Source organism: Typopeltis vanoorti, chromosome 11 (genome assembly GCF_054136105.1).
Source record: "Typopeltis vanoorti isolate ZY-2024b chromosome 11, IOZ_Tvanoo_1.0, whole genome shotgun sequence".
Classification (NCBI taxonomy): Eukaryota; Metazoa; Arthropoda; class Arachnida; order Uropygi; family Thelyphonidae; genus Typopeltis; species Typopeltis vanoorti.
In genome coordinates, this window is record NC_143559.1 from 2,983,212 (window position 1) to 2,997,468 (window position 14,257).

The 14,257-nt window shown below is 35.2% G+C and overlaps 3 protein-coding genes across 4 annotated transcripts in view; all 3 read right to left on the minus strand.

Annotated features, from left to right (window-relative positions):
• Window positions 1–14,257, minus strand: part of tun (N-terminal glutamine amidase tungus) — a 249,169-nt gene that overhangs the window by 171,955 nt on the left and 62,957 nt on the right. The window lies entirely within an intron of this gene.
• On the minus strand, window positions 3,499–13,321 carry LOC150101273 (uncharacterized). The gene is made up of 2 exons (XM_090400178.1): window positions 12,691–13,321; window positions 3,499–12,398 (listed from the first exon to the last, which is right to left on the minus strand). The coding sequence occupies exons 1-2, from the start codon at window positions 13,319–13,321 to the stop codon at window positions 12,274–12,276; spliced, it is 756 nt and encodes a 251-aa protein (XP_090256304.1). The 3' UTR covers window positions 3,499–12,273.
• Window positions 13,376–14,079, minus strand: LOC150101274 (uncharacterized). The gene is made up of 2 exons (XM_090400730.1): window positions 13,796–14,079; window positions 13,376–13,638 (listed from the first exon to the last, which is right to left on the minus strand). Exons 1-2 carry the CDS (start codon window positions 13,971–13,973, stop codon window positions 13,376–13,378), a joined length of 441 nt encoding a protein of 146 aa, XP_090256856.1. The 5' UTR covers window positions 13,974–14,079.

Genomic DNA, 14,257 nt, shown 5'->3' on the forward strand with positions numbered 1-14,257 from the left:
CACACCTTTTGGTCCTTTTACACGTGCAAAATTAATTGAAATTACGGCCTCTCCTCTCCTCCTCCTCCTGCACCTTGGGTCATGTACCTGGAACCAAAATCTGGAGACAAAAAACACAACAACCGAGAGCCTCGAGCCCTTTTATATCATCACTAATCCTTTGTTCTTCTGATGTAGTTTCCAGGATTACCTGCAAGCATGATGACCTCACTTTGGCTCCCTCTGGGGGCATATTTCTATATTTGCATGACCTTGAGAACTTTTGTTCTTACTTCGTCATCGCTATAATCCAGGTTAATCCCTTACTTTACGTTTTACATATACTTCGATATACATTAAATTATGCATTTTAACAGTAGAGGTATAACATTCATTCTAATACATTATAATTTCTAATATTATGTTCGGGAAACCTCTGTAAAATCGTTTCCGGATTAAAAAAAAAAAGGGGGGGGGAGATTTCCCCCCATTTCTTTTTTGCTCTGGAGAGGACCATGACTTTTTTTTTATTTTTTAAATCCTTTTCTATGCATACTGTCTCAGTATTTCCTCCCCTTAGAAATTGGTCAGACTTCCTAGCCACTGTTTCACCCAACTCTTTATTTCTCAGACCCTTGTTTACTACTACTCTTGTTTTATGTGTTTTGCATCTTTCTCTCTCAGTATTTACCTATCGTCCCTCTTTCTTTTGTCATAAATATTTCTCCACACAGGATCCTGTTTTTGAGCCTCAACATGCCAGCCTGGCTGGCCAAGTGGTTAGCGTATCCGCTCTCCAGCCAAAAGGCTGCAGGTTTGAATCCTGCCGGGGGCATGGATGTTTGTGATTGTGGAAATACCAGTGGTGGTGGTCAATGGTAGATGCCATTGGTGTAGCTGCATTCAGTTGGTGGAGACAGAGTTGTAGAGCAGGTGCCCTCCCTCGAATCTATGGACTCTCTGGAGGTGTCAAATTATAATAATAATAAGGGGCCTTTCTCAGTACTGATTGTGAGGAGGTCTATTTCTGATACACTCTACTTTCTCCATTCTACATGTTGATCTTGTTAGTGTCTTCCCTTACAGGGTATTTCCCTTGATTCCTGGCTAGTGCAACACTCGATATTACGTAAGCACTAGTTAAGACTTCCTTCTGGAAATTTTCATCTACTGAAGTATTTTTGAAAGAGTTAGATGGGTCATGTTGACACACGTCTCTATTCTCTTCTCCTTGATCATTAATTTTGCCTCTGTTCTTTCTAAGTCCAATCCCATAATAATTTGAAAGCTTGGGTGAGAGGTCTCAGAGAGAACTAGAAAATGTCTAACTGTTGCTAGACGTTCAAGTTAAATTCAGGCAGCTTAATATCAACTTTCACCTTTTTTGGTTCACATATCTCAGCCCTTGAGATGCCCGTTAATCTGACCAGTTTTCTCAGCTCTAATATGTTATTCGGAGATACAGGTACTTATTCTCTTGAAGAATGAACATGTTATCACAGAGACTTGGGATTCAATGTCCAGCAGGACATCACAAGGTATCGCTTTTACCAAGCATCGAATGATCGTCAGAGATTTCTCAGGCTACTCCCTGATATTGCCTTTTCCTTTTTTTGGATTGTTAACTGAACAGCTGTGAGTAAGCATAACATTAGACTCGTACCTTGTTACTCTAGGGGGAGGGGATTTCCTATTCTTAAAGTAGTTTTGAGCAAAATGCCCAAATTTGTCACAGTTGTAACATTGGGGGACTTTTCTCTGCCTTTCCCCTCACTATTCTCCTCATCCTGACATGATATATTTTGGGAGTTTCTTGCTCTAAGCTCTACTAGTTGCTTAATGATTGCATCTAGCCACTCAATCACTGGCTGTTATAGACTCTCTACCCCCCGTCTAATGAGCAATCTTAATGCCTCCATGTCTGAGGAATCTATTAACTTCGGTATAGACACTTTATCTCCATTTATTACTTTAACTTGAGTCGTATTCTCTAAGTCATCTTTTTCTTCCCTTTCTCTTGAGGATTTTTCCTTCAGTGTAATAGGATTTGTCTTACTCTTAGTGTTATTGGTGAATTCACCTAACTGCTTTATGGAGTGTACTTGACTAGGATTAGAGGCAGGATGAATATCACCAATTTAACTGTCTTTCTCTGACCACGAGGTAACAATCCTCTAAGTTCTTTATTTTTTTCTTGTACACTATTTCTTTTAATTCATCCTTCAATCCCAAGCAAAACTGAGAAAACTGCCCAATCTAAATGAGGCTTTTCATCTACAGAAACACTCAGACTATTTGCAAGGGTTAGCAACCTATTATAAGTCTGTCGCACTCTTTGTTTCCCTGCTCGCATTTCTGTAGCTTCCGAAGATTCAGGCTTACGTTCCTCACCTTGGAATATTGGGATATCAAAGTATCTTTAAGCTTTGTATATTCCAAAGTGTCTCTAAGTATAGGGGAAGAATACAAAAAGTTCTTTGCTTTGTCAACCAGTTTGTTTCTTAGGAGAATCAGTAACTGGAAGTCTGACCTATCTTTCTTAACTTTTCAACATATGAAATATGAGTGTACGTCGTCATTATTGCCTGCAGAGAATGATGGAATAACATGGTGAAGATTTACCTAAAGAACTCCTTGTCATCCATCATGTTAATACTAGTAGGATCACAATCGGTATTGTCACTATTCATAATTTACAAACTTAAAATTTCATAATTTCTAACTACCTGATCACTTGCCAAAACTATCTCAATCCACTATTACTCGATATTAATTATGTGGATTACATCCTGTCAGCTGTACCATTGTAAATATTGAATTTATGGGTTGTAAAAATATTTAAGGTATTATATATTTAAGAGGTTCTTCTGACTGTGTCTATTATCAATATTCTATCATCAACTATATATTGCTATCAACAGTGCCTTTTATTCCTTTTACACGTGTACTTTAGGCTTAACTTATTTCTTCTACTTTACTCAAATAAAACTATAATGTGTTTATTATAGACCTCGCTATTAATCCTTTATAATCTTCTTTATGTCCGCACTGCTAGTGAATGACCTTTGTTATTAGTCTATCCACGATAAACAGGTTACCAACTCTCAAACTATGCAATTTAGAAAAATTTGTTTAATGACTGCACCATTGCATGAGATATGCAAAATCAAATTTAACATAACAATCCTTTATAGCTAGTCGTGGCAATTCTTAATTAAACAGGCTCGTAGGTTCGCTAGTTTTTTTGGAGATAATGCATTGGCAAAGAGATCAGGCAAGATAATTACGCAAACAAATTATTATTATTATTATTCCTGATACCTCCAAGGAGTCTGAAGACTCATCGCGGGAGGACACCTACAACTGTTTCAACCACTACACCGAACCTCTACTACGAATCATCTCCATCAACGCCATCTACCGCCCACCTCCACCACCACTACAACTAGTATTTTTTGTCTGTAAATTGCATGTGTTCTGAAGGGTCGATTTGTCTGTATGTGGGATGAAAAACCTGAGTTTCCGGGAGAAAAGCATTTTATTTTAACCTAGAAAAATAGTACAATGCACAAAGAAATAGATGTTAACTTTCTAAGGCCTATTACATAAACAGTAGGCAAAATATGTGACTGAACATTATACACACAACACTTAGTTAACCCTGTCTCAATCCTTAGAAATCTAAATTAGACATGTAGGTGATTCTTATGTTACACTTTAGCTAAACTTCATTCACTACATATATAGGTTAATATTCGTTTTCCCTTTCATTGCCACACCTTATTAACTAACTAAATACTAACAATTTCCTGTAAGCACACGTACAATTCTCAAGTGCAAGCTTTTAAAACATTAACAAAGTAGTGCTTACATTTACTTTTACAAACACAGCTCAATCAATTTGAACAAAGTTCAGCTAATTTAGCTTGACATTTTGTCTTCTTCCTGGGTATTGGCAGTAGCCTGGACAATCTTGATGGTTCTGCTGTAGAAGTTTTCTGGAAAAGTTCAGGTTGGTTGATTTTCCGTCATGAAACTGGAATGGAACTGCCAGTCACCACGATTTCTGACGGGCAACCACACTCTCATACCACGTCCTAACATCCACAGGAAATTCATCGAAATTACAGCCTCCCCCCCCATACCTGGAATAAAACGAGAGTCATTTTATATCATCACTAATCCTTTGTTCTTATGATGTAGTTTCCAGGATTACCCATGCGTACGATGATATCATTTTGGCTACCTCTGTTCTTGGGTGCATATGTCTATATTTGCATGACCTTGCAAACTTTTGTTCTTACTTCATAATTGCTATAATCCGGGTTAATCTCTTACTTTCCATTTTATATATACTTCAATATACATTAAATTATGCATTTTAACAGCAGAGGTATAACATTCATTTTAATACATCATAATTTCTAATTTCTCTATGTTCAGAAACCTCTGTAAAATTGATCTCGGAAATTTAATAAAAAAATTTATCGCGAGAGATTTTACAAAACTAGCATTTCTTTGATTTGGCAGATTCTTTCTCATATGAATTTTACCTCTTTTTTTTTTTTTAAATCAAATAACCAATCACCATATTTACTTTCATCTTGTTTTCCATTTGTTATCAGTAAATACCCATTGCTTAGATCATGGATTGTACTTCCTTTTTTGTCTATGTTCACTTATTCCAAGTACCATATATTGGAATAAGTAATTAGCATTTTTTTGAATTAGCATTCCAAAAACTTTGAATACCTTCAAAGTTTTTTTAATTGGATTTACTAATCTGCTCACCAATAAGAATATCCACATTATAAGAAGCTATGTATATAATTCTTGTTGAATGTTTCTTCTTATTTAATGACTTATCTATTTTTAAAACTTGGTCAAGTTTATTTTCCATCTGAAACTGTTTCTTCGAGTTTCTAGCCAAAACCAGTTTCATTCATGATTTTATTAATTCCCTATATACACTATCTACCAATAATTACCCGGACACTTTAGTAATTTACAACTGATACCAGCAGGCTAGCCCTAATATCAGATATGTCCACCTCTTGTTTTGATCACCTCCTGCACCCTTTGAGGGAGGCATTCCATCAATGTGTGGTAGACATCAAGTGGACTTTGTCTATTCCTCCATTAAAGCATCACTGAGTTCAGCAACAGATCGAGCATGTGCTGCTCTGGAGTTGAATCGCCACTCCAACTCATCCCACAGGTGTTTGATGGGGTTGAGGTCAGGACTCTGCACACACAAGGGCAGTCATTTCGCACCCATCTTTTCATACCATTCCATAACAGCTGCAGCTTTGTGGCATAGGGCACTGTCTTGATAGTAACACAGGTCCATTCCATAAAAATTCCACAGTGTAGCACCTAATTATCCAAAATACCAAGTACTGAGCTGCCTTCATGGAACTGTGGACAACAATTAGTGGTCCCACTTCAGATTAGCTGAATGCATCCCACACCATTACTCCTCCACCACCAAAAACTTTTCTGTGGATACAACACACCCTGCCATCAGGCTGGAGACATATGAACCTTAATTCATCGCTCCAGAGTACTGTTTTCCACTGGTCAATTGTCCAGTTCACAGGACCTGGAGCAAAGAGCACCAGGTCAGACAAGCTACCTTGTTTGGCTTGTGTGCCAATACTCTTCTGTGAAAACCCAGTAAATAGAGTTCTTTTCGTACAATATTATTGCTCACCATGGTGTTACTGATGCTCTGGAACTCATCACGGATGATCTGTGCCGACTGTGGCTGGTTTTTTGTATGCCACTCATTTTAACACTCTTCTGTCCCTATCATCATTTTTGGCAGCCAACCTGGGTGTTTTCATTCACTAATGATGCCAGAACATCTCCATTTGTTGATCACATCAACTGTTGATTTTGGATGCTCGAGTTGAGCGGCAATGGCACGTATGACCATGTCACCAATATGCCAGCCCACGATGTGACATCTCTCTCTTGAATCACTGAGTTCATGTTGTACTGCCATACCACTTGTATTCAACTACTACGATGAAATACTGCTTTCTACTATTTTACAAAGGTTTTTATGCTATTAACAAATCTGGAATGTTACAAAGGTTTTTATGCTATTAACAAATCTGGAATGTTACACAACTTCAAATAACAGGGTGTCTGAACAATTATTGGTAGAGAGTGTATACCTATACCTGTTCTTAATTTCCCTGATCAGAGAGACAGAGATTAGTTATGAATGCATCTTCTGACACTATTACCAGAATTAGCATTCTCAAACTAGGTGCTTTCCATCACATGCTGTTTCAGATAATTATTAGTAAAAATTCCATTTCCATCTTATCATGGAGTCCTTTCCTCCCTCCAATCTATGGCCCTATAGTTCAAGTTTCTCCCATAAATTGCTCAACCTGCACTCAATTGTGTTAATCTATCTGCTGATGCATGGCATCCAGTTCTTTCTCAATCCACATCTGGTCTATAGCCCAACTAACAATATCCTTTGTCCTATTTATCTCTATCTCACAGCAGATAGCATCACTTGATCCATCTCCATCAGACTAAAATCCTCCTTAACTTCTATTTTTGGTGGTTGAATTTCTTCAGCAATCATGAGCAATACTCCTGTCCTATTACCTCTATCCTCCCTGAAAATACAATAGCCTATCCTTTATCCTCCCTGAAAATACAAAACCTGGAGAAAAAGACTTCCTTGTGTATGGAGTAATTTCTTCGAAAAATTGCTAAATGAAACCAGCAGTGACAGCATAGTGGTAAAAAAACACTCAACAGACATGCAAGCAGGTATACACATCTATACTTGAAGTAGGAAAAGCCATGAAAAGCCTGAAATGCGGAAAGACAATGGGAGTAGATGATATTCGACCAGAAATGTGCAAGAAGTATGGAGGTATAAAAGACTTGCAGTGGCTGCACTGTATAGTTCAGGTCTGGACAGAAGGACAAATTCAAGATGCTTGTAGTAAAGCTCTCATATTAACCATATATAAAAAGGGAAATAAAACTAAATGTGAGAATTACAGAAGTATATCTCTAATTAGTGTTCCTGGTAAGATTTATGCAAGTATACATGAGAAATGGTTGAGAATTGTGGAAGGGAAGTTTTGTAAAAAAACAAGCTGGATTCAGGAAAAATATAGACTATCAAGATCAGATGTTCATTTTATGACAAATAGTTGAGAAATCGTGGGAATATAACAAAGATCTGTATTTAAGTTTTGTAGACCTGCAAAAGGCATATGACAAGGTGCCAAGAAAAAAGCAATTCAAAACACTTCAGTTATATGGTGTCAATGGGGCATTATATCAAGCAATACTTGGTCTTTATTTGACTTGTAAGTCCACAGAATTGAAGGAAGTAGAGGAAGATGGTTTCATGTTAAATATGGCATCAGACAAGGATGTACATCATTCCCTCTGTTATTCATTATCTATATGGATTACATTATGAAGGAAAGTGGTATTAAACCTGATATCAAAATTGGATGTGTTAATTTCAGCTCTACTTTATGCAAATGATGTTATACTTTTAAATAAATGCAGTACAAGTCTGCAAGATTCCCTGCCTAAACTGAATAATTGTTGTAATAAATTTGGTATGAAAATCAGCAAAAAAAACAAGACAAAGACAACGAAAAATGGCAGAAACATTGAAAATATCAACCGTGAATGGAGAACCTATAGAACAAGTAAAACATTTCAGCTACTTAGGCACAATTGTTAGTGAAGATGGTAAATTAAATATGAAAATAGACAACAGAATCAAAGCCAGTATAGTAGGAAGTCAACTGAATAAATTTATATGGAAGAAGAGAGAAATTAATCAAAACACCAAATTAGCTGTATAAAAGATAGTGTTCAAACCAATTTTAATTTATGGGTCTGAGAGCCTTGGTTAGAAATAAAGCGCTTGAACCAAAGACTAGAGACCACATATATGAGAGTCCTAAGAAAGATTAGGGAGGTGAACAGATGGCATCAATGGCAATATCGTATTAAAAATGAGGATGTTAGGAAAGAACTTAACATTGTTAGCATCCAGGAAAGTGTGTGTGTGTGTGAGCAGAGCTAATCTCATGTGGTATGGTCACTTGAACGGAATGGAGAAGAAAGATTAGTAAAACAAGTGCCAGGTTGGCAGGAAAAAGACCCAGACAAAGAAACAAGATATAGGTAGATTGATACAGTAAAAAGTTCCTTAGAAGACAGAAATATAAGATCTGATAATGTAGGAGTCTTGACAGATAACAGATTGATTTGGAGGAAAATTGTTGATTGAAGTTAGTAATGATGTAAGTTTTTCATGTAATACTATTAATATCCTGTACACCCCTTGAAGGTACATATCAGGAATTTGATGATGTAATTTATTCTCAACAGAATGTGTATATTAACATTTTTCACTTTGCAGAAAAGCTCTAGATGGCTGTTAAACAAAAGAAGCAATTACTTTTCTAAAGTCACCTTCATACCTCTGGGACAGAAAATAGGATTGATAAATTTGTACTGATAACTATTCCATGATGGATTGACTGAACCTGTGATCCCTTATATCATTTTGTCAGATTTACAAAGAAATTGTTAGACTAATGATATTCTAACCTCCTTAATGGTAAAATATTTGACCTCCTTAATGGTAACTCCACCTTGACACAGTAAGGAAGCTTGCACACACCAATGACCTCAAGAGTAATGCCAGCGATAGCTAAGCTACTGGTAGGGCCTCCCTAGCTGGACAGGTTGAGAGGTAAGCTTCAGACTAAGAGAGATACTCTGGCCCTCCAGGTTGCATATTGCCAAAGGCATCACTGATTCAGAGCAGTAAAGAAATCAGTTGCTCTGGGTAGCTCACGCTTTTGTATGTGCTATAGTTACACATAATGTAACAAAACCGTCATCAGTTCAGACACAATAGATTTATTTTTGTTTCTTTTAAACACTATGATTCAAAAATTCAAAATTTATAAAAAATCCATGAAGTCAACATTAATTAAGGAATATTTTGTACACATAAATAATATATAATAAATACATAAATACATAAAACATAAATATAAAAAATATAAAAATACATAAATAATATATAAAAATATATAAATACAGAAACATAAATAACATTATAGTAATATAACTTGGGGAGACCACACTCCTACCAGGCACGTCCCCTGGGTGGCGAATGGGGGAAACCCAAATGGGTGGCTCTGAATAAAGAATCGTGGACCAAAGGATGTAGCAGAGGCATGGCAAGCTGGTTACATTATTATGCCAGTAACTTTCATGAGCAGGAGAAAGTCTACAAACCGAGATAGTGCTACTGCATACAGGTAAACCGAAGTGCCTACTCGAAGACCACATAGAGTAGGTGAGAAATCAGCAATGTGGTCAGCCAAGGATGTGAAAATGTAGCCACCCTCAACATAAGATCACTATACCGACTTGGAAAATTGCAATTAGTCCAGGAAAATTTAAAAAGACTGAAATGGAGTATTTTAGGTTTATCAGAGACACATTGGTGCGGAGATGGATTCATGGATTTACCAGAAGGAAGACTGTACTTCTCAGGAAGAAAATATAACACACACAGAGAAGGAGTGGCATTATTAATTGAAAAGAAACTTACACACTCAGTAATTGAAATAAACCCAGTGTCTCCTAGAATAATCACAACCAAGCTTCAAGCAAAAGAAAAAGGTCAAACAATTAAAATAATCCAAATATATGCACCAGACAGTAACCATTCAGAGGAAGAAATAGAAAATTTCTATGAAGAACTACAACAGGAAATAGATAATCCCAAAAATTGAGAACTCATGATAGTGATGGGAGATTTTAATGTTTAAATAGGGCAGTTCACAGCAGACAAAAAAGATATGATGGGGAAATTTGGATACGGAGAGCTTAACGACAGAGGAGAACAATTACTCCACTTCTGTAAAGCAAACAATCTAATGATTACAAACACATCGTTCTATCAACATCCTAATAATAAATATACATGGAGATCCCCAGATGGTAATATAAACTGCATAGACTATATCATCATAAACAAACAATGGAAAAGATCAGTAAATAATGTACGAACATTAAGAAGTTTTGATTTTGACACGGACCACGAAATATTAACTGCCAAAGTGAAGATAAAATTCAACAGGAATAACAATATCAGAAAAGAAGAAAACACCAACCTATCAAAACTAAAAGATAGCTCAAGCAGAAGTCAATTTTTAGAACTGATGTGCTTGAAATTAAAACCCTCCATCTTCCAGAACAGCGGAAAATACTGGGAAGAAGGAAAAGAAACAGTGTTATCAATTGCAAAAGACACTCTAGGTTCCAAACCCAAAATAAACAGTGGATAACCCAAGGAATCATAGCTACCATAGAAGAGAAAAGAGAGGCCAAGATACTTGTAAACCAACAAAACAATGAAGAGAATAGAGAAAAATACAGAGCACTAAAAAATAAAGTTGATAAACTATGCAAAAAAGCCAAAGAAAAATGGTTAGAAGAAAAAAGCTAAGAAATGCCAAGAAGCATACCAACAAAACAACCTAAAAGTCTTCCATGATACTGTAAGAGAAATTACGAAGGAATTCTCAGCAAAAGCAGTAACAATGATAAACAACAAGATGATTGAAACCGGGAATATTGAATATATAAGAAAAATCTGGTCAAACCATTTTAAGACTATCTTCCATCAAGGAAACAAAACTACAATGCCAACAATAGAAGAAAATAATGATCACCCAAAAATTTTACAAGAAGAAGTTAGATATGCAATAAAACAGATGAAAAACAATAAAGCACCAGGCATTGATACTATCCCTACTGAACTGTGGTCATATGGAGGCAGCATATCAATAGAATATTTAACAACTCTATTCACTAAAATACTACACTCCCAGATGACTGGAGAACTGGGAAGATCATCCCAATATAGAAGAAAGGAGACAAAAGAGACTGCAGAAATTACAGACCAATCAATTTACTCCCTCACACCTATAAAATATTCATAAGAATTATACAAAATAGATACAAAAACACCTATGAAGAAATGACAGGCATAGAACAAGCTGGTTTCCGAGGAAACTATTCAACAATAGACCAAATTTTCACATTGCACCAACTAGCAGAGCTCAGCTGGGAAGACCATAAAGAACTATACTGTTGTTTTGTGGACTTTAAACAAGCTTTTGATAACATCAACAGAGAAATCCTTCTTAAAATTCTATTAAAAAAAGCAATAGACAAATATATAATACAGTTTCTGATAAAATATTACTCTAAGACAAATGCAATAAATTAAAAAGACACACTCACAACAGAACCCACAGAGATCCAAAAAGGAGTAATGCACGGATGCCCACCCATTATCCCCATGCCTATTCAACATATATCTAGAAGTTATAAAGACAGCAATAGACAATGAGCCTGGAATCAATATCAATGGTTTAAACATAAATAATATCAAATATGCAGATGATCTCGTCCTTCTTGCAAGAACCCCAAATGAACTACAAAAGTTGATCAACAAGCTAAACGAAACCTGTAAAATACTTGACATGACAATAAATATACAAAAGACAAAAGTGATGAAAATAGGGAGGAACGGAACTACCATCTCAGTCACCCTATACATAGAACAAATAGAACAAGTAGACAACTTCATATACCTTGGATCAAAACTAACAGAAACAATAGATGAACTCAAAACAATCAAACACAGAATAGCGATAGGATGGACCATCATGGGAAAATTACAGAAAATCTGGAAAACAAACAAGATATCCAAGCAAGCCAAAATCAAATTATATGAAGCAATAATTATACCAACAGTCATCTATGGAGCAGAAGCGTGGACAGTTAAAAAAAGAGAGGAGAAAAAACTGCTGGCATTTGAAATGAAATGCTTAAGAAAAATAAATAGAACAAGTTGGATAGAAAAGAAAACAAACATCACAGTCAGACAAGAACTATTGTATAAAAAAACAATAATAGAAAAAATTAGAAAACAACAACTGAGATGGTTAGAACACACTGTACGCATGGATGCAGACAGACTTCCTAACGTCCTAATCAATACTTTTCCAACTGAAAAAACAAGACCCGGAAGACCAAGAATTACCTGGCTGAAATTAATAAAGAATATCTCGGAATGCAGAACATATACGGAACTTTTTTGAACAGCAAGGAATAGAGAAGACTGGAAGATCCTGCTCAAGAGAAGACTCAACCCGTCTTAGACGGAAGAGAAGAAGAGAGAGAAATAATATAAACTATTTAATGAATTTTTGCATTAGGTCTATTATTTTCAATATTCTCTGTTAAACAATGTTTTCTTTTCTCTTTCTTCGTTGGTCTACCACACTGAATTCGTCGTTCTGTTTTTGAAATTCCTCTATTTACTCTTCAACTAACAGATGTAGGTGGAATCTTTATCTTCTTGCTTCTTTTAAAAGATGACTTATCAACAATATAGGTTGCAATTTGTGCTGGCGTTTTCAAAGTTTTCAATATTGTTGTCAGTTTTACTATTTGAGGTGTGAATTCTGGCGAATGATGAGTTGAGGCAGTGTCGCATATTCCTAAGTATTCATCTCTCATTTTTTTTCATTTCCTCCAAGTGTCGCTGTTTTGAATCTTCTATTGATATGATATAATATGTTGTGGAAGAGATTCAAATTCTGTTTCATCAACAGTAATATAAAATGAGTGCTTTGGCTGTGGACAGTTGTGTGTTGGGGAGATTGATATTTAAATCTGATGTAATCATATTATCATAAAAATCTACTTGGATGTTATTTCCATGTGCCAATTTAGCAATATTTCTTTTATCCATTTCTGTTAAAACTGGTGACGTGTGGAATGCACACTGATATTTTTCTTCCACGGCGCATAAATGTTTACAATATTTGTCGTTTTTACTGGTTGAACATTCGCAACAAGCAATGTCAACGTGTACAGTATAAGAATTTTCTGATGTGGTAGATTCTACTGTAAATACATTTTCTGAGATTTGTATTATAGTTTTCAATGATTTGGCTTTATTATAAAAATTTAAACACTTAATATTATTAATATTTCTCCTGTCGTGTAAAAATTCCAGCAATCGTCTCTTATAGTAACTTTCAAACGTCTCAGTGATATATTCAACAATGGTACATGCGTTGAAAACTTTACATCTTACTAAAATGATATCTTTAAATATTCGTATTGATGATTCCACAAAATTGTTGGTGTTATTTCCACTTGTTAAGAAAGTGTTTCTATTGTACATGCACCATTCTTCATGTCTTTCCCACAAATCATTGATATATTTTAATAACATGTCGTTATTAATAATCTTCTCATCATTAATAAAATCAAAGTAGGCAGATATAGCTTAGTTATAAGTTTCCGCATACAAAATATTTCTAAATTTTTTCATTACAGGTTTTCTATCTTCATTCTTCACATTATGACTGTTAGCCCAAAGCCACCTCCAAAAAGACTGGCATACATGAAATATGCATAATAACAAGTATGATTTTGGAAAGACTGCTCTCAAAGCATTGCACTCTGCTGTACTATCATCAGTCATTATTAACTTTTGGTGAAACATCTTCTTTGAATTAAATTCGATAGAATATTTTATTTCACTGAAGACTAGTCAATAAAAACCATTTCATCAGAAAATGGCTCTAGAGATGCTCGTTTCATTATAGGTGTTATGATAGTAATTACCAATGGATCGCTTTTAATATTTAGGTAAACATCTGATTTTTTTTGTTCATATACTAATTTTTTTAATTCAAAATCTGTATTATTGTTAATTCTTCTCTGTCCCCATATTTATTGTTCCGCCATTTGTCATACACATATCTAATTTGTCTCGCTGTTGGATTTATTTGGGGATTGGCAAGTGACCTCGGAATATCTTTTTCACACGAACTGATTATTAAATTCATTTCATGACAACTTTGAGCTTTGGAAGGTGACATACCAGATTCAAAATAGAATTCAAAATTATTTTTTATATTATCACTGCAGAGTAAATAACTATAATCTTCAGCAACACTAATTTTATGTGAATGGTTAAAATTTATTTTCAATTGCAAATTCAACTGCCTTTTTAGATAAATATTGATTTTTTTTTAGCATATTTCTGTTTATAATTCTAAAAGTAAAATCGATCTCAGCACAGCAGCCCTTATTGCGTCCTTGGCATTTATCAAAACTGGCACTTCTTATTTTTCTTGGAATGATGGCATATATATATCTTTCT

Bases quoted from the DNA above. Each gene is read 5' to 3' on its own strand.
- LOC150101273 (XM_090400178.1), bottom strand. From the start codon at position 13,321: ATGTTATTAAAATATATCAATGATTTGTGGGAAAGACATGAAGAATGG. The intron at 12,399-12,690 runs GTTGATGAAACA...TTAGTTGAAGAG, and splicing joins AGCACTCATTTTATATTACT to TAAATAGAGGAATTTCAAAA.
- LOC150101274 (XM_090400730.1), bottom strand. From the start codon at position 13,973: ATGTCACCTTCCAAAGCTCAAAGTTGTCATGAAATGAATTTAATAATC. The intron at 13,639-13,795 runs TACAGATTTTGA...TTTATTGACTAG, and splicing joins CAGAGAAGAATTAACAATAA to TCTTCAGTGAAATAAAATAT.